This window comes from Hydractinia symbiolongicarpus, chromosome 8 (genome assembly GCF_029227915.1).
Source record: "Hydractinia symbiolongicarpus strain clone_291-10 chromosome 8, HSymV2.1, whole genome shotgun sequence".
Classification (NCBI taxonomy): Eukaryota; Metazoa; Cnidaria; class Hydrozoa; order Anthoathecata; family Hydractiniidae; genus Hydractinia; species Hydractinia symbiolongicarpus.
Genome location: NC_079882.1, coordinates 6,561,810 through 6,582,229, shown reverse-complemented (window position 1 = coordinate 6,582,229; position 20,420 = coordinate 6,561,810). Strand labels below are relative to the sequence as shown.

The window sequence follows — 20,420 nt, the reverse complement described above, 5'->3', positions numbered from 1 at the left end:
CTTAATATGGTCCAGCCGTACCTTATTTTAGCTAGCCGTACCTAACTTAATTTCGTTTTTATTGAACGTTTTTAGCATTTGAAGTTGTTTCTTATATGATAGGTCCCAGCCGTACCTTATTTGGCAACCGTATTTAAATTTAGCCAGCTGTAGTCACTTTTAGCGCTAGCTCTAATATTGTCCGCAGCGTAATAATGTTCAATCTTACTATACTAATGTTTTTCATACATTCAATTTTAAAAATCTCTTTTGTATTTGTATTAAAATCATTTTATAAAAATTATAATACATGTAAGATATATTATTATCGGTATTTCATCATTGAGGATTCCCTGGGGTTTACTGGGGCTCGACGATGGAGTGCTCCATTTTGCATCATTTTTATCGGGTATAGATATTCACCTAAAAGACGAAATAAAAGTTAGACAATTTAACTTTGATATACATTAACTACTAATTTTAAGCTTAGAAGCAAGTGGTCTTACACAGAGCTGCTAATTACGAATTTTCTTAAGTACGGCTAATGTGCGGCTAAGGTGCGGCTGTTAGGTACGGCTAGCTTTACTTAACCAACACAACGGGGACCCACAAGACACCGAAATGCGAAACATCGTCAGCCACAAAACCAGTTAAATGACGACAGCCTCACTACTGCTGAAACCAAGCTCCATCCGTTATACTTTAAGAAGTACACCCAATTAAGTGCAAGTAAACTTTCTAAAGATGAATGCTATAGTGAGAAGACCAGAAATGAATTTGTCAATTATGTTATTACAAACGACGATACAAACTTTTCCTATAGTTTTGTCAGAGATGTGATTGGTAGTTTTAAAGGCGATGCTGAAAAGTTTTATCCGGCCTTCTATAAATCTGTGTCCGAAAATATTGTTTTCAGAAATTTATCAAATCGAAGCTCTATTCTCCTTGGTTTTGAAGTGGCTAATCACGTACTTGCTCATCTCACTAATTCAACTGTAAAAGAAAACACTGTAGAATTTTCTTCCCATGTGAATTTTTCACCCAAAGAAAGAAACATAATTCAATATCTAAGTGGTTATGTATTTAGTACCCTATATCGTCGCATTAGGAGATCAAAAAAATCAAGAAGTATGCTTGGAGTTCAAAGTTTGGACATCTTATTAGCTGGAAAGTCATGTCTTGTGGAAGACGATAAAAATTCTGATTTAGTAAATATGAAGGACAGAGGAGGGTTATGGTCAGTAACCGATGATGTTTTCAGAATTTTTTGTTGTGCAGAACTTGAAGTTCGTGCTGCAACTGCTAATTTTCACCATACAATTGATAGTAAGAAAATTGTTTCAGACCTGCTTGAGAACCCTGTAGTGCTTTGTAATTACAACAAAATAACATCACACTCAACCGAAAAAGTCACAAAAGAATTAGCAATGAACTTACTTGAGCATCTCATCATGCTTTATGTTCGTGTTCGTGTTTTTTCATTTGTGAAAGATAAATGTGAGCTGCACAAAATTGCATCAAAACAGAAAAAAGCTCGATCTCTACGCACTGAAATCAAGAAATCTTCAAGCAATCTTTCAGATGGACATTGACACTAAGAGTCCAGAACAGTGACTATAAACCTGTTACAACTGCTATTTTTATAGCAACAAATTTTAAAACAATATTATTTTGGCACATGGTATAATAAATAATTATGGAAGTCTACAAAAAGGGCCAGGTAGTGTACATAGGTTTTAAGGTATTTCAAAATATTTTTTATTAATGTTTGTGTTAAGCAGAAATACAGTGCTTGTTCTTGCTTATTAAGCCAATTTAATGTTTTTTATAAATGTGTGGCTATAAAAATAACCGTTTTTAGTTTCTTCTTTCTTCCAAGTGTGTTTAATTGCTCTTACGGCATGGCACAGTTTCAATATCAATTTCATGACAGTTACCAGCTATGGGTCAGAAAATCTTTTGTGTTCTAATTGTGTTGTCGTTATAACCAAAATCACGGATTGATGGGTTATCTTTCCTATGACCAATTGCACGTTGACGACCAAAGTAGTTTTCAAGGGGAACTTGACAAAATCTTTCTGTCAGTACATATGGAACTCCATTATTAATTAAATACTGGATTAATTCAACAGTAGAATGGACAGTGATTTTGATTCCTTGGTAATAATAAACATATTTAAATAAACATATTTGCTCTAGCATTATCCGTAAAATTACCAGGCCTATCAGCAATTGAATCCTTCCATGTTTTGAAATATCCTAGAAATGTTTCGGTCAACCATAAGAATCTTTCATCATCAACAGATGTGTACGGTTTAAGAAATGGTTTATGTTTAATTGCTGCTTCTTTGGTATTCTTGACGTTAAGACAGTCAAAAAATTGGTCGAACATATTACAATATTTGGCAGTTGCATTAGCTTCTGGTGGTCCATACAATTGAAGAGCGTTAAAGACAGATTCGCTTAACACTTGTGCTGCCAGACGTACATTCATGACTGAATATGGTGTGAGCTTGATGTGGTCATTTGTTATTTTAGGAACAAGATGTAATCCACAGTCTAGGTCATCAAGGAATAACTTTGAAATATGGTTCCAGGTGATATAACTTCCATCATTCCACATACTTCTGGTACATCTTCCTGTAAGAGAATTACTCAGGCAATTGCGGGCTGTTTTAATTAAGTGTGGTGGATCTGAGATGAAGTAGATGTACCGTTCCTCATCCGCCATAACATTCAAATTGCGGTATGTTACGTCCACTCCTGCATTAATGTCAGCTACACGGGTCATGTTTAGGTGCATATGGTACATTCGTCGGTTTGGAGATGCTCCATCACTTGTGACACCAACAACTTTTATGCCACATTTTTCCTCCAGTATGCCAACCGCTTTCTAAAAGAGAGGAAACAATTGAATTGATGTGACATTGGTAGTAGCAAAATTTGCAAATGAAAATTTTAAAGGATTTACAATGCTTCTCACAAGAAAAACTAAGACATGAGATGCAATTTCATCAACCTTTTTCAACGCAACATAATTTAGATCAATATCACCAAGGTCAACAAAACCAATAAGATCACCATTATGCTTATCCCACACAAGACTTTCTTGAATTTTCAATTCATCCATTAATAATTTATTAACATAAATATTTCTGCTGCTCTTCCCAAAAAAATTTCATGAATGGTGGTATCTTGCGATTAGTTGTTGACATAATTTTTATGAAATCATCACCAAGACTTTTTTGGACTGGAACTGCACAAGTGGAAATTTCATCTTGCATTTTCTTTAACTCTTCCTTTAATTCTTTATTTTCCAACCGGTGATTTTGAAGGGTTTTTATCATTCGGTCTGGAGAAGTCATGGGAATTGGTGCTTTATGTTGAAATGTAAACTTTATATATTTGCAGAGTTGCTTCGACTGCTCCAATAACTTTATGACTCTATGACTCTATGACTCTAAAATTTACAAGACGTTCTCCTATTTATATATTAAAGATAAGATACTTTAGAATGTTCTAGTATATTCCAGATGTTCTATATTTACTATTAGTAGTTTCTAGTATAGTTATCTTATTTCTGGAATATTCTCCAATGTCCCTTATATTTCTAGATAGTACACAAGGTTCTAGAATGTTCTTGCGGCAAGAGTGCCTATTTTCAACACTCCTCCTCACTCGCAGTCCGTAAGGTTCTTCAATCCGATCATCGTTCGCAACTTATCAAACTGTACTCGTCCGATTCCTTTCGTCATTATATCTGCGATCATATCTCCACTTTGATTGCTTTAGAAAATGTATTTGGATCTTCTTCTTGAGTGATGTATACCCATTCTCCGTAACGATCAGGAGGCCGTCGTTCTCTTACTTGTCGCTCTTGCTCCTCCTGTATTTGATTATCTGTGTTTTCTTCACGAGGTTGTAATTCGATCTCTACTTTTGGTTCGTCTATGTCACGGTCGTCTTTCAATTCACCACAGATTTCATTGAATGTCACATTTCGGCTGTAAAAGACTCTCTTCTTGTCGTTGTCATATAGACGATATCCCTTGATTCCATCACCGTATCCAAGAAATACACTCTTCTTGGTTTTTGAATCAAGTTTCTTTCTTTCATCTTTTGGTACGTGAGCATACGCATCACATCCGAAAATTCGTAGATTTTCGACATTTGGTTTCTTTCCAGTTAATACTTCAAAGGGTGTCTTCCCTTTAACTGCATGTCGTTGGACATCGGTTACGAAGGTACGTTGCTGTAGCCAAGGCTTCGGCCCAAAATCGTTTTGGTAACTTTGAATCTGCTAACATTGATCTTACAGATTCCACGAGTGTTCTGTTCATCCTCTCTGCAACTCCATTTTGTTGCGGTGTTTTCGGAATTGTCAACTCATGATGAATACCTTCTTTCTTCAAATAGTCTTCGAACTCTTTGGATGTATATTCTCCACCATTGTCAGTTCTAAACGTTTTTATCTGAATTCCAGTCGATTTTTCCACAGTTGCTTTCCATTCTTTAAAATTCTCAAACACTTCACTTTTGTGTTTCATGACATATACCCATACGTATCTTGATTTATCGTCAATAAATGTAACAAAATATTCTGCACCACTAAGTGATTTTGTTTCTATCTTTCCACAAACGTCGCTATGGATTATACCAAGGAGATTTTTCGATCGATCTCCTCCTGTCTTCGGAAACGGTATTTTGCTTTGTTTCCCATCAATGCACGGTTCACAAAATGTCGGTTTCTTTGTTGCATCATAATCAAACCCTTTAACAAGTTTGTCCCTTGCCAATCGTTTAAGATTCTGCACACCGAGATGACCGTATCTTCTATGCCAAATTTCTTCCTTTGTTGTAGCGTTATTATCACATTTCATAACTGTGTGATTCTTCTTATTTCTCAATCCATTACAGTTGAGATGGTAAAGGTTGCCATGCTTTGTTGCTGTACCAATGATTCCGTGTTTCGCATCCACGATGTCACATTTGAAATCTTCAAACTGAAACTTCTTTCCATTTGTTGCAGCTTTTGATACACTAAGTAAATTGTACGAAAGTTGTGGTACAAATAAGACATCAGATAACTTGCATACAACGTTTCTGTTTTCTGAAATGTTCATTTCCAAGGTTACTGTTCCTTTTCCAATTGCTTGTACTGAATATCCATCCCCGACGGTGATATCTTGTGGTATTTCAAGTGACGAAATTTCTTCGAACAATTCCTCTTCGTTACACATGTGACATGTTGCGCCTGAATCAACTATCCAGTTACTTTTTCCTTTGACTGCCAAAGTATTTTCAGCAACTAAACTGATGATTTCTTCGTCATCATCTTCTTCTTCTTCAGCCGTACACACATTTTGCGGCTTCATTCGATTTTTACCGTACGTCGAAGGAGTCTGTCTCTCGAACTTCTTCGTTAATTCTTTGCAATATCGTTTCACATGACCAATCTTTCCACAGTGATAACATCTGGGTCCCTTTCTTGGCTTTCCATGATTCGATGTCATTGCTTTGACATTCGTTTCCAAAGTGTCCTTATCTTTCCGCTTGCTTTCCTCGTGTAACAATCGTTCAGTTACGACTTCAAGCTTCGGTACTTCAGCACTAGCCTCCAGAGCTGTAACTAGCATATCATACGAGTCTGGTAAGCTTGCTAACAAATGAACAACTTTACTTTCATCATCCAACGGGTCTCCAATAATTGCAAGTTCATCGAAAATTTCTGTCAAAGCTTTAACGTGCTTTTGAACAGATTGCTCATCTTTCAACTTCAAGTCATACAACTTCCTGCGTAGTGTCAATTTATTACTCCATGTCTTCTTTTGGAACTGGTCTGCCAACTTCTTCCAAACCTCAGTAGGATCTTCTGGATCTGGTCCAAGCAGGTATAACAGCGTTGGTTCCACCGACAAAACAATCGTTGCTAACGCACGATCTCTACGCAAATTAAATTTCGGAATTTCTCTCTCTTCAGTTGGAGCATTTTCTCTTCCATCAACAATTCCCCAAAGTCCATCTTTGATTAACGCCATCCTACACTGTACCTTCCAGGTAGCATAGTTTGTTCCATTCAATGGTTTTATCAATACTTTGGTGCTTTCCATCGCCATTTGTTCCGTATTCAACTAATCCGGATAATCCGTTTCAGGTTTCCACAATACGATTTTTCGTGCGAACTTTACACCAATCCAAACCAAAATCAAAACAAACTCGTCGGACACACAAGATGGCTTCTTCTTCTTGAATATTATTTCTGTAAATATTCAATCTTCTTGGGCATAGACTGGGCCCATAACCTGTTGAAATGTAAACTTTATATATTTGCAGAGTTGCTTCGACTGCTCCAATAACTTTATGACTCTATGACTCTATGACTCTAAAATTTACAAGACGTTCTCCTATTTATATATTAAAGATAAGATACTTTAGAATGTTCTAGTATATTCCAGATGTTCTATATTTACTATTAGTAGTTTCTAGTATAGTTATCTTATTTCTGGAATATTCTCCAATGTCCCTTATATTTCTAGATAGTACACAAGGTTCTAGAATGTTCTTGCGGCAAGAGTGCCTATTTTCAACACTTTAAGTTTGGCAGGTGAAATTAAATTGTCCCTTTTCCTTTTCAAACTTAGGCTTTCTTTTGACTCTGACCTAACACATTCCAAGCATTTTTGGAATAAGAACTATGCAATTTGGAGATCGATACCATTTGCTTTGATGAAGAGGTGCACTAGTACTATCCTTGATGTTAAATACTTTTGGAACACAGTGCTCAAGACAGCTACCAGCAAAGTGGTCTGTCAAACCTGGGCATAATTTCAAATCCATAATTAATCTTGTTAAATATGTGATTGTAATAAGTTTTAGTGATTGAGAATAAATGTCGTGTTTAGCAGGAACAGACCATAATAAAACACAAACAGTAAAAACAAGATTATTATCAACATATATCTCATACTTTGGAACTGAGTGGATAGCATCATGACAGGCAAAAGAAGCACAATCACTTGTATAGGTAAAACTCCAACCGACTAATTTCAATAACTGAGTTTTAGAAATAAAATCTGTAAATGACTTGTACTGATCAGTAATGACATTTTCCACTGGTTCAATTTTTTTCTGCAAAATTGATTGTGCTGATTGACGAGGCTTAGAAGATGTGGAGGATGAAGGAAAACTTTTGATAGGAAGGTTTATTGTGGAGATAGCACCGGGAACAAGTGTGGTTCTGCTAGAGTGGTTACGATTCATTTGATCTTCGCTGAAGTGCTTTTCACAAATATATATTTTCTTTCTTTGAATTCTATCCCTTAGAGCATGATCAACTTCCCTATCTCTTATCACAACATCAACTAACTTTTCTCTCAACGACTTGTCAAATTGATTCTCACCAGCAGGAACTTTAAAAATAGATAGACCTTTATATTTAGCCCTTCGTGAAACTGTGCAACCGTATATAGAGCAATTTTCGCCAGGAATCGAACCTGGGTTTCCTACTGTTTAAAACAGTGAGGTGTCCTACCACTGGACGATCAAGACAGATGTGGCTATAAAAATAGCCGGTTTGACGTTTAAAGTCATGTCACTGACTGTGTTGAGATACCTTTTGTTTTCTGGCCTTTCGACACAAGGGACAATACCATGAACCTTTTGGGACTCTTTTCAATTTAACACAGCTCAAATGAAACCATTCATACTTGCAAGATGTAGAGTCACAACCAATAAATGTTTCGTCATTAGGATTGTATTCAGACTGACAGAGACAATACAATTTTTCACTTGCATTTGCTTGAGGAGGAGGAGGTGGAGCTTTAACAACTTTACGCTCTAGTCTTCTTGTCAATAACTCTGGTATAATGTGTCGGAGATAAAACTGTTCAACTTTGTCCATATTCAAATTGATGAAGTTCACATCAAACAAAACCTCAACAGCATGTAACCAATGTGGAGTCCACACAATAAAAAAACAGCTTTTGCAATTGAAAACAAACATTTGAAACTGTACTTGATAGTAATACCTGTGCTCTTTTTTCAACTTTCCTTCAGAATTCATAACAAATTAGTTGTCAGATACAGCAGCAGCGAAGGAAACAATGTTGCGATAACTGTACGGGCACTTGATTTCAATTAACTTTTCTTCCTTATGACAATCACATGTGAATATTCCATCAGGTGTAGCCCCAATATACGTCCGTTCTGGTACAAGTTTCAACCCACAATCAACAATCTTTGCATTTAAATGGTTACTACGTTTTAAAAAATCAGCGACAGCATGTTTCTCATGGTCAAGGCCCCAACGTAAAGAGGATACAGTGGTGGATACAACAGATGAAATTTTACGAATCCTTTTGATTAGGGACTCTGATGGAGTTTCCAAGTTAGTGTGGAGAACATCATATACTTTTGATGCAGTAATTCTGCCAACACGTATCTCATGCCAAATAAAACTTTTCGATTGTTTCGTACTTGAGTTGTAAATGTAATCAACAACCTCTGCTGACAAAGTCATGTTATTATAAATATCTCTTGACATTTGTTGTAACTAGTCACCATTTTTATCAATGTTGTTACTGTTAAATAGCGTTCTCAATGACTTTGGTAACTTGGCTCTTCTAGGTGGTTCATATATTGGCACGAATGGTTTATAAAAATCAGAGAATGTATGCAAAACAATGGATTTTTTGTCCAATTTAGACAGTTTTGATAAAAACCTTGCCTTTTCTTCATCAGTTGGTGGAACATTACTACCAGGAAATTTATTACTGCTACGATTGTTTTTCTTAAAGTTCTCAACAGCCTTCTCTGAATAAAATTTAATGTCAGAAATCTTCTTCGGTGCAACTTTTTTGACAAAATCGACATTCCACTTACATGCTTCTTCAGTACATGCTTTCTTAGTGAATCCAGCACGAACAGCAGCCTCGATTTTAAATAACAAAGCCCCTATGTGACTACATGACTCACCAAGCCCAGCCATACATGTGCAGTGGGCAGAAAGAACATTAACATTTTTTATGTCCACAATGATCCAGGGTATGTGAGGATCCTCATTTACTCTTTGAGAAGGCATAACTTCTGCCTTCAGTAAAATATATGGCCATGTTTTGTCTTTCTTAAAGAAAAACACAGTTCTAACCCATCCACTAAAAAATTGATTGTGGGCTTCCAAACTTTTTCGACTCTTCATAGCTTCCCTTGTAAAAACGCCAGGGGTGTTTACCAAGTAATCATAAACCTCAGGGTACTCCAAGTTTGGCCACTTCGAAGGATCGTTGATCCAAGCATCTGCTGGCAATTGGTATGGACAAGTATCCAAATTAACAATTTTTAGCTTATTAAAATATCTTGTTTTCGCTTCGACACTTATTTCTTCAATGTTGTAACTCATTGTGTCATAGACCTTCTCTTACAGTAAACTGCAGTGAAAAAAGCTTTCCACAGCTAGCGCAATGTTCCGTACGATGTCATTCATTGTACGAAGTTGGGCTTTTTTGCCGTAGCGCTAAGAGTGACCATCCTCGTACAAAACTGACCATCTTCGTACAGCGGCGAATATCTATGGAACGCCAAGGCTGCCTTATTCGATGATTTCATTCGGTCATAAAACACTATTTGTCGCTAATTGTATTCGATTTTGTTAAAATTCATTCGATTTTGTAAAAATTCATTCGATTATGCGCTAAATTCATTCGATTATGCGCTAAGTTCATTCGATTATGCGCTGAATTCATTCGATTATGCGATGAATTCATTCGATTATGCGATGAATTCATTCGATTATGCGATGAATTCATTCGATTATGCGCTGTTTGCATGTGATAAATTATTCGATGCGCTGAATTCATGCGCTAAATTATTCGATGCGCTGTTTGCATGCGCTAAATTATTCGATGCGCTGTTTGCATGCGCTAAATTATTCGATGCGCTGTTTGCATGCGATAAATTATTCGATGCGCTGAATTCATGCGCTAAATTATTCGATGCGCTGTTTGCATGCGATAAATTATTCGATAGTTTTGGCGCCTCAATCAAAATTAAAATTAAAAAATGGTAACCTCTGAATTTCTTAGAAAATTAACAATTTCGCGGGAACACTTTACCATAGTGTTACGATTAAGCGTCAGTCTAATCTTGCAAAGTACATCGAAAATTTCTGAAGAAACTACGGAACATTTATTCTCCTATAATATAAGAAAATGAATACAAACGATAAGAGCTAAAATATAAAAAATATTCTCTCTGAATAAAACAAAAATTAAGTGTCCCTTTGGAAAGGGACACCGTAAACAAAACGAAGTTTACAAGTAAACAACTACCAATTATAAAATAAGTTTTGAATCAGTGAAAAGGTAACGAAAGAAAGCATAAATGTTTGCATTTAATCACAAGAGTTAAGTTCCTAATAGGCATAAATAATAAAACTGTCGACGACTTTTAAATTTGTCCAAAAAATCGACTAGAAAAGGCTAAGTCATATAAACCGAACAGAGCGTTTTCGTCTGGAAGGGAAATAGCATTACTTTCCATTGGTAATTGCAATTGATTAATGCAAGTGTTACTTGTCGGAAGAAATCGACCTTCTTCCATCACCGGAACAAATTTTATCGAAGGGGCCAGTGCAAATCCTAACAAAGGCTCTTCTTCACTTCCAGTGACAAACCTTAGTACATCGGGAAGCGAAACACCCGAACGTTTTCCACCTAAACAGTAACAAAAATAGAAAGTTTATATATAGATATTTCTTCCGCACATAATTTCTTCTCTTAGCACTTGCCTTTGAATTCGTATCCCACGTTCCCTTAACAGTTCTCGTAACATAACTTCGCCACAATTAGGAAACTCTTGAGTCACAGTGCTCAGAATTGAATCACACTCTTCATTAGACATTTCTGTAAAGTTATGCTTTTTAAGCCCATACTCTTCCATTCTTCTATAAATTGTTCTTTCTGAAACGCATAAGATATTGCTGATCTCCGAAATAAGACAGCCGTCATTGAGTAGGTTTTGTAGGACTTCTTCAGGTATTAGGAATTTTGGAGCTCCTCCATTTTCCCACTTTAACTTTTGTGGTTTAATTCCACCAAAGCTGCAAAATTTTACCCTCAAGTTCATTATAACTCCATTATCTGTTACACCTAAGCTTTCGAAATGCTTTAGAGAAAGCTTTGGTATCAAATCAGCGGTTATATTTTCTTCACTAAACTTCAAAATAAGGTGTTTCAATCCAAGTTTCTTTAATATAGCTCGTGTTCTTTCGTCAGCCATATTAATTTTGTAATCCTTGAGTTTTGATTGAGGCGCCAAAACTATCGAATAATTTATCGCATGCAAACAGCGCATCGAATAATTTAGCGCATGAATTCAGCGCATCGAATAATTTATCGCATGCAAACAGCGCATCGAATAATTTAGCGCATGAATTCAGCGCATCGAATAATTTAGCGCATGCAAACAGCGCATCGAATAATTTAGCGCATGCAAACAGCGCATCGAATAATTTAGCGCATGCAAACAGCGCATCGAATAATTTAGCGCATGCAAACAGCGCATAATCGAATGAATTCATCGCATAATCGAATGAATTCATCGCATAATCGAATGAATTCATCGCATAATCGAATGAATTCAGCGCATAATCGAATGAACTTAGCGCATAATCGAATGAATTTAGCGCATAATCGAATGAATTTTTACAAAATCGAATGAATTTTAACAAAATCGAATACAATTAGCGACAAATAGTGTTTTATGACCGAATGAAATCATCGAATAAGGCAGCCTTGGCGTTCCATAAATATCGTCAAAAAATGAAACTTTTATAATAAAATAATAACTTTTTTGAAATATCTTTTTTTCTTTTAAGTCATTTGCAAAAAAAGACATTTGTTTTACGATTTGGATGCCTCTTTGGAAAAATGCTAATATGTATATATATATTTATACTTTGTTTTATATTAACAGGGAATAAACAATGATGTTTTTGAAAAATGGTACTAGTGCTCGTAAGTATAAATTTGATCTCTTTGATTCAAATAAGGTTATATCAGGTATGATATTGTTATTGATTTCTTTTATTAACCTTATGGTAGTGACCTTTGAATTCTAATGCTATATTGAATTTTCGTGCGAAAAACCTGTAAATCACCCTTGTCCCCAGTGCCTTTGCATGGCTTGTACGAAACTGTTTTTGTAAACATAGTTTTGTTAATAATTGAGTGAGAACGGAGAAGAACACAAAAAATTTCAATATTATTTTTTCTAACCTTTTAAGTTATTTCGATAAAGGAAAAGGTAGGTAAATTTCGAATTCTTTTTGAGTGCTTTTTCGAACGCACATTATAAATTTACATTGAAACTTTTAACGCGTGTTTTTATGTTCAGCACAATGGAGACTGAAAAGAGATACATGGAAGAAAAATTTCAGGAATGGTTGGAAGTTGAAAGGACTTAACGGAATTCCGTAATAATGCCCGAACAGACTTATAAAACAATGGTAGATTTTCTATGTGGAAGAATAGACAACGTTCCACGTAAAGAAAATTGCGAAGAAAAAAATTCCAAGTGATGAGTTATCCTACACTTGGTATATCGGATGTTTTGTGCTCTCCATTTCCCGATGTAAGAACATTTTTATATATATCTAATTTTGGAAAAACTAAAGTCACAATTATTTTTTTTATAAACATTTCTACTTTTAAGAAATTTTGTTTCAGGCTCGGCATGGTCATATGGTGTTCTCAATTTTTGGATAGCTTCGGTCTAGATGTTCTTATGAGCTTAAGTTCTTAAGAAAGAAGGTTTATAAAATTGCCAACTCAAATAATTTTACGGTATTTTAGGTATTTTACGGTATTATAGTAACGAGACCAAGTATAACAGATGAAGTTACCGACAAAAACATACAACAGCTTTTTACGTTTGTGAAAAACGGTGCTTATGAAGCTGCTAAACTTCATACTGCTATTTATCGAAGAATAACACCAACCAACCAATGCTTGTCATTTTTTGGCGCAGAATACGAATGTATAATAAAAAACTTCGTTGCGCCATTCATGGAACATATTGTGGAGTCAGCTTGCAACAGTCCGCATTGTAGCATGAAACAATCGAGAGCCTGCTTCAACACATTTCCTTCGGCAACGGTGAAAAGTTCATTTGTCCATGATGTCCAAAAGTGGTTTCTTGAAGCAACAACGTCAGTTTGTGGAAAGAAAGTAAATCAGAACATATCTGACGAGTTTTCTTTCGTCGACGAAAACATAACAACAGGGTATATAGTACGCCAATATGTTCGTATTCGATGTTAAAAGTTATTAATTTTTTTAATTATGTTATTGTTTCCATAGGATAAAGAACAGATATTGTAATGGAAACAGAAAATACAAGGCCCGATTTTTTAAAAAGCTTCCTCAACTATTAGTTGTTGATGTTGCAGGCGATATTGACCCAATAGACATGGCTACCATTCCCGAACAATTACACATTCGGTTTTCCACAAATCAAGGAAATAGGTATTATCGAGGCCAAAAAATATCTTAAGTTCGGTTTGGATGTTTTTTAACTTTGAAAGAGGCCTTCTGAACATTTATAGAATGAGACCTATATTGATATATCCTTTAACCACGTAATTTTTTTTAAGATATGAGTTGGTTGCAATCACACTATGGAAGGGATCGCATTACACCGCAAAAATCAGGTTCAATGGCGTATGTTTTTCTATGATGGTATGTTGGATGTTTTAGGAAAAACTTCACTCAAAGAATGTTTTCCGGGTTATACCCCAACATATTGCTTGTTCCTTGCGACACAACAACTCGCAGATATGAAAGGTATCTATCCTAATATCAATATTTTTGAAAGGATTACATTTATTTTTAGTACAATTTATACCTACTATATCCTTTTTTTTAATTTTAGCACCAACAGCACCAACGGACGAGCTTGAAAGTAGCCAAAACGATAACATACAGTTACCCGAAACTGGTAAGACATTTTTTTCCGCAAACAGAGATAAACTACAAAAACAGACGACAATTTCATTATATCCTTTTTTTATATAAAAATAGCTACTGTAATGGCCGACGAATCAGAGGACGGTGCTGAACCAGTTGCGTTTAAAGATATGAATGATGAAGAAAAATCTATCTTCATATTATCATGTTTTACGCAAATTGAAATTGCTAAAGAATCTGTGTATGGAAACAGCTCGGTCCAATTGGATAATCTGAGATCTCCGTATGAGGTGCCAGAAACTGTGGTGGATGAGTTGGTTGATATAACGCTAGTTAGGGATTTCTGCTCCAAAAAAGCATACAGCAAAATGGCAGCAACGATACAGGAGAAAAAACATGCGCCTTTGTGGAAATGCAGTCATTGCAGACGAAAAATTGGAAAAGGAAGATCAATTGCATGCGATCGCTGTCTTGTCTGGTGTCATTTTAAATGCTCCAAATTGGCTGTAAAACCCTTAGGGGACTGGTTTTGCGATCTATGTTTACATATTGCAAAAAAAGGTCAGTAAAGCTTCCCTGAGTTCCTACACAAAATTGTATAATTAACATGTACTATCAGTTTTCTTTTTTAACTTATATTCCAGATTTCCAGCAGCGTCAACAACAAAGAGAAGCAGGTATTTAAAAATTAATTATAAGCCTGATCGCAAACAATTTCATAATAATAATGAGATAGTTATACAACGATTACTTTCCTTTAATAGAGAAAGAAGTAGAAGACGAAGAAGAAAGGGAGAGGCAATGGAGGAGAGAGTTTTTGCCATTATTATACAAAAACGGTACCCTGGACTACCTGGTACAACAATCGAAGCTGCCTGAAGTAAATCCACTACTTTTGATTAAACGTTCTGGTAGCAAGTATCAAGCATTTTATAACGAAATACTGGCGAAAAAACATCCTCAATTTTATCAAAAACTGATGCGTCATTCGAACATTGCAGAGCCAACTGGAGTCATCACCAATTACATTCGGATGAAGTACCCGTGCGAATTCGATGTAGGGAGATTATCCTTAAACCGCATTCAGTTTTTGTTGGTGGAAATTATTGATAGAGTAAATAAAAAAAGCGATGTAAAGACCATAAATGATAATATATAGTAGTCTTCATCTGTTTCTTGGTGTTTTAAGTTGTACGGAGTTGGTATGGATAAAAAAAAATTCAAGTTAAGTAGAAGAAGTGAAGTAGGCCCAACCTCGTACACAGTTTTTTAAGTTGTACGAAGTTGGTATGGATAAAAAAAAATTCAAGTTAAGTAGAAGAAGTGAAGTAGGCCCAACCTCGTACACAGTTTTTTAAGTTGTACGAAGTTGGTATGGATCAAAAAATTCAAGTTTAAGTAGAAGAAGTGAAGTAGGCCCAACCTCGTACACAGTTTTTTAAGTTGTACGAAGTTGGTATGGATCAAAAAATTCAAGTTTAAGTAGAAGAAGTGAAGTAGGCCCAACCTCGTACACAGTTTTTTAAGTTGTACGAAGTTGGTATGGATCAAAAAATTCAAGTTTAAGTAGAAGAAGTGAAGTAGGCCCAACCTCGTACACAGTTTTTTAAGTTGTACGAAGTTGGTATGGATCAAGAAATTCAAGTTTAAGTAGAAGAAGTGAAGTAGGCCTAACCTCGTACACAGTTATTTAAGTTGTACGAAGTTGGTATGGATAAAAAAAATTTAAGTTAAGTAGAAGAAGTGACGTTGGCCCAATCTCGTACACAGTTATTTAAGTTGTACGAAGTTGGTATGGATAAAAAAAATTCAAGTTAAGTAGAAGAAGTGAAGTAGGCCCAACCTCGTACACAGTTTTTTAAGTTGTACGAAGTTGGTATGGATCAAGAAATTCAAGTTTAAGTAGAAGAAGTGAAGTAGGCCTAACCTCGTACACAGTTATTTAAGTTGTACGAAGTTGGTATGGATAAAAAAAATTCAAGTTAAGTAGAAGAAGTGACGTTGGCCCAATCTCGTACACAGTTATTTAAGTTGTACGAAGTTGGTATGGATAAAAAAAATTCAAGTTAAGTAGAAGAAGTGAAGTAGGCCCAACCTCGTACACAGTTATTTAAGTTGTACGAAGTTGGTATGGATCAAAAAATTCAAGTTTAAGTAGAAGAAGTGGAGTAGGCCTAACCTCGTACACAGTTATTTAAGTTGTACGAAGTTGGTATGGTTAAAAAAAAATTCAACTTAAGTAGAAGAAGTGACGTTGGCCCAATCTCGTACACAGTTATTTAAGTTGTACGATGTTGGTACAATCATCAGATAATTGTCAAAAATTAACGTTCAGAGAATATTTAAGATATTATCATGTTTACTGAATGTAATTAACAATGTTTAGATATTCATTTCTAAACCAAATTATTCGTTGCCTAATTTTTGTACAGCAATTGTAATGCCCATTTTCGTACAAAAATGCCCATCTTCGTACAAGCGCGAAAAGTGACCAACCTCGTACAACGGGTCAATTTCGTACGGAACAGCAAAACGTTTGTTTTCACTGCAGTTACTCGCGCATGCGCGAAGATTGGCCAATCTTCAGCGGTGTGACGTCAGCCCGGATCCGAGAATGTTGTTTACAGTAACTAACCACTTAAATGCGCCATTTTTCAACACGAGCGTGCAGTCAAAGCACTGGGTACGAGGTATATTCTGCTAACAAAAACAGGGGCGGATCTAGGAATTTTTTTTGGTTAGGCAAAATTTCATAGATTTTTTGGCAAAGTAATGTCAAGGGTTGTGGTGTTGTACGAGGTAAATCGGCCGTTTTGTGTTTTTGCTGTAAAAGGAACTAAAATTTTCCCAAAAGTAAGGTTTTTAGTTATTAAGAATCCTTCTAGATTAGAAAAGAAAGTTTCTTTATAGCCAAACAAATAACAGTAACCCCCGTAGTTTTACCACTTTATCCTTGTTAAAACATGCGGATGGAAAATGCGTCCGGTTAGCAAATTCGATTTGAAACAGGGTTAGCGTTTCCATAATTTCTTTGAATCACATACTGGTATTAAGTATCTTAGCATCTTTTTTCGTTTTACGCACATAATACGAGAACAAGTAATAAGTTGGGGATTTGCTTCATTTCAAAACATGCAATAAGTCTAATAACTAACAATACAACAAAAAATTACATTACAAGACAATTTTAGGAATAGATAGTCAACAGTAGTGCAACGTAGAAATATTGTTTGGAAAATTATAGTCTGTGTTAAGAACCTGCAAATGCACAAAGAAAACCAGCATATAAAAGAATGAAAGATTTCCAGTTAGACTTACAGTGTAAGATCGCAACATATAATAAACGTGTACAAAAAGTACATAGTAATCACCTCTTCATGAAGTTAATACAGTTTAGCATTAGGGTTACTGGTGTAGTTTTGCACCAATTTCTATTAAGCATTAATTTTAATGCTATGAAATTCCCACAAGAGAAAGGCAGTTTATGAAGCCAGAAAAGAGTTAGAAATTAGAAAAATAACATCAAAACATTTAACATGTCTCATATTATTTACCCTTACATGTCCCTGTCAACTATGTTTAAAAAATATTTTAATACTGTAAAATCTTTAAGAAAGTTTTAGTAACTATAAGCCAATTATGAAGATTCTCATATAAAAAGCAACATATATACAAATCCTACTCATACCCATAAGTTGACATGACATTTTGTTAGTTTACAGTCTGTAACAGAACGTTTTTTAACATGCAATTCTTGTTTCGATCTGTATATGTTTTACGTGAAAATCATTTCTATGATTTACTTGAATATTCACAAGTTATTTTGATTGATTTTTTTCACCAACTTTGTGGATTATACCAGATATATATCCATTGTTTACAGTTTTCCAATATTATAAGGATTCAGAACAAATCTTCTGTGTTATTTACTTGAATATTCATCATAGGTACCAGGGTGACATCAAAATACAAGTTATTTTGATTGATTTTTTTCACCTTCTTAGTTCCTCTTATGAAACACAACTTTGTGGATTATACCAGATATATATCTATTGTTTACAGTTTTCCAATATTATAAGGATTCAGAACAAATCTTCTGTGTTATTTACTTGAATATTCATCATAGGTACCAGGGTGACATCAAAATACAAGTTATTTTGATTGATTTTTTTCACCTTCTTAGTTCCTCTTATGAAACACAACTTTGTGGATTATACCAGATATATATCCATTGTTTACAGTTTTCCAATATTATAAGGATTAACAAATCTGTGTTCTTTTAATTGATGGTGATTTTCGTTGTTAGAAGAATATTCATCTTAGGTACCAGGGTGACATCAAAATATCTTATCCTAAAACAAAATTATATACGTTGTATTGCTCAGCAAGATGAGAATAAGAAATATTATAAAACAAACTTGGACTATTCTTAGATTAGGTATTGCTTCATTCTTTTGTTTTTAGCAATTTTATTACAATTAAAAGTAACATGGGAAAGTCAAAGAGATCTTCTCGTGTTCTTAAAAGTTTTAAAATGAGCAGTGGGATGTTGCATATAAAATGCACTGTTTAAAAGTTCCCACAAAGTCAAAGTTCTTAGGGACAATCACAATAAAAAAGTATATGCTAAGCGTATAAATTTGGCGGTGGGACGAGGTAGAATCCTTTGCCGTTTAATTATATCTCATACTGTATACATCGATTTCTTAGAGAACAGAAAGTATTAATAACTTTTAGTGTCTACCTGCTTAGCAGGGACACATGGCCGAGTGCTTATGGTTTCAAGGACTGACAACATTCAAAGATTACCTTTTCTGATTTGATGTTTAGGGGAGGGAAAGGGGATCTGCAGATCTATTAACATTTAGCTTGGACTTTTGCGTTCATGAAAGAGCTGTCCCTTAGTTATCTTACAAGAATGTATTCTCTCCCTAACAGAAACAAAGATACACAGTTGCATAAACGGCTACACAAAGCCTACACGAAGCCAGTGACCCTTAAGACATTAAAGAAAAAAAACTAACAAAATTCCAACTAATACACATACAGGTAGCTAGTAATACTCTATACTGAATTTAACATACACATCAAAACATCTCTCGACCGCCAAGACAGTGTTGACATAAATTGCCTCAGTTAGCTATCTCGTTTAGCATTGGGCTTTTATGTTTATAAACAATGCATTTGATCAAGGCCAAGTTAAAACCTTTTGTTTTGATAAGAAAAAGATTTAAATTACACGTTTTGTAAGAACATCTGGTGGTTTACCACTTTTAAGAATAGTTCTTGACACAAAAGTGCCTAAAATTCAGGAGCAGCTAAAACTAAAATATTTCAAGTATTACTGAATTTATTGTCTCTTGCAGAGGAAGATAAAGGTTTGGTTTGAGACAACAACACGGCACACGTGGCCAAAATACTTCTCTCCAGCATTTCCAATCCTTTCAATATCTGAAAAGGTTTCCAAATTCAAAACTTCTTTATTTAACTTAGGTGGCATACAATTGCTTTAATATTCTAGACATTTGAAGTGCTCCCTGCAATTGGACCTGATCCAGGTAAACCATGTTGAAAAAAAAACATCCACTTCATGTAACCGTACCCGTGGTCGTTTTAGGCGTTTAAACTTTAAAACCCACGGACGTTTTAGGCGTTTTTTCTTCACATTCCAGAATTTCATTCATTGGAACTTGAAAACCCGCGGACGTTTTAGGCGTTTTTTCTTCCATCTGTGATTTTCATTCATTCGGAACTTTAAAACCCGCGGACGTTTTAGGCGAATAGACATTTTGCCTAAGATCGCCCCGGGTTTGCTTATTTGAGTAAAATAAAACACGCACGCCGCGCATCGTCATAGTCGAAATCGGCGGATGCCAAAAATAAATTGATAAAAATAATTTAGTTTTTTTTATAGATTATTCTATCTATAGAGAATTTTTTTTCTAGTTCACAAAACTAGGCTTAGGCAATTGCCTAGGCTGCCTAACCCTAGATCCGCCCCTGAAAAACATAAACAATAGAGCCGTGCGATTCACCAGACTATCTCTTTTTCTTATGACTATGATTTAACTGACATATTTAATTGCTAGATTGCAGTAATAACACGTGCAAGTACTCGGTGAGTTTATTTAGATTTAGTTACTGATTCTTCCAGTACAAAGTGTATTTAAATGTTAAAACGATTAATTGCCAGATTTGAAGCCCCATTATTAATCATATCAGACAATGGGAAGTTCTTTATTACTAATAAAACGCAAGACTTTGCAGCATGTAATAATATCACATGGGAGTCTAATCTCGAAGCTTAAGCGTGGCAAGGTGCATTTTTTGAACACATAGTGAAATCTACGAAAAGATGTCTGAAGAAATTATTATTAAATACTACTGTGACATACAACGAGTTATTAACACTAATAAAAGAGATAGAAACTGTCTTGAATAGTCGACTAGAATAATCGACCCTTAACATACGTATATTAA

The 20,420-nt window shown here is 35.1% G+C and overlaps 3 protein-coding genes across 4 annotated transcripts; 2 read left to right on the top strand and 1 right to left on the bottom strand.

Moving 5' to 3' along the window:
- Positions 1–234: 234 nt before the first annotated feature.
- Positions 235–3,350, bottom strand: LOC130654233 (uncharacterized). Of its 2 annotated transcripts, XR_008984373.1 has the most exons (3): positions 2,999–3,350; positions 486–2,872; positions 235–402 (listed from the first exon to the last, which is right to left on the bottom strand). XR_008984373.1 is itself a non-coding variant. In XM_057456780.1 (2 exons), the coding sequence occupies exons 1-2, from the start codon at positions 3,107–3,109 to the stop codon at positions 2,156–2,158; spliced, it is 828 nt and encodes a 275-aa protein (XP_057312763.1). In that variant the 5' UTR covers positions 3,110–3,350; the 3' UTR covers positions 235–2,155. The 2 variants fall into 2 exon arrangements, 1 of the variants encoding a protein (XP_057312763.1); XM_057456780.1 differs by having other exon boundaries at positions 235–2,872.
- Positions 3,351–12,454: 9,104 nt separating this feature from the next.
- Positions 12,455–13,618, top strand: LOC130653669 (uncharacterized). The gene is made up of 4 exons (XM_057456188.1): positions 12,455–12,549; positions 12,702–12,753; positions 12,828–13,258; positions 13,335–13,618. The coding sequence occupies exons 1-4, from the start codon at positions 12,455–12,457 to the stop codon at positions 13,525–13,527; spliced, it is 771 nt and encodes a 256-aa protein (XP_057312171.1). The 3' UTR covers positions 13,528–13,618.
- LOC130655000 (uncharacterized) lies at positions 13,365–15,256 on the top strand. The gene is made up of 6 exons (XM_057457704.1): positions 13,365–13,499; positions 13,628–13,817; positions 13,906–13,971; positions 14,055–14,501; positions 14,585–14,617; positions 14,705–15,256. Exons 2-6 carry the CDS (start codon positions 13,652–13,654, stop codon positions 15,097–15,099), a joined length of 1,107 nt encoding a protein of 368 aa, XP_057313687.1. The 5' UTR covers positions 13,365–13,499; positions 13,628–13,651; the 3' UTR covers positions 15,100–15,256.
- Positions 15,257–20,420: the final 5,164 nt, after the last annotated feature.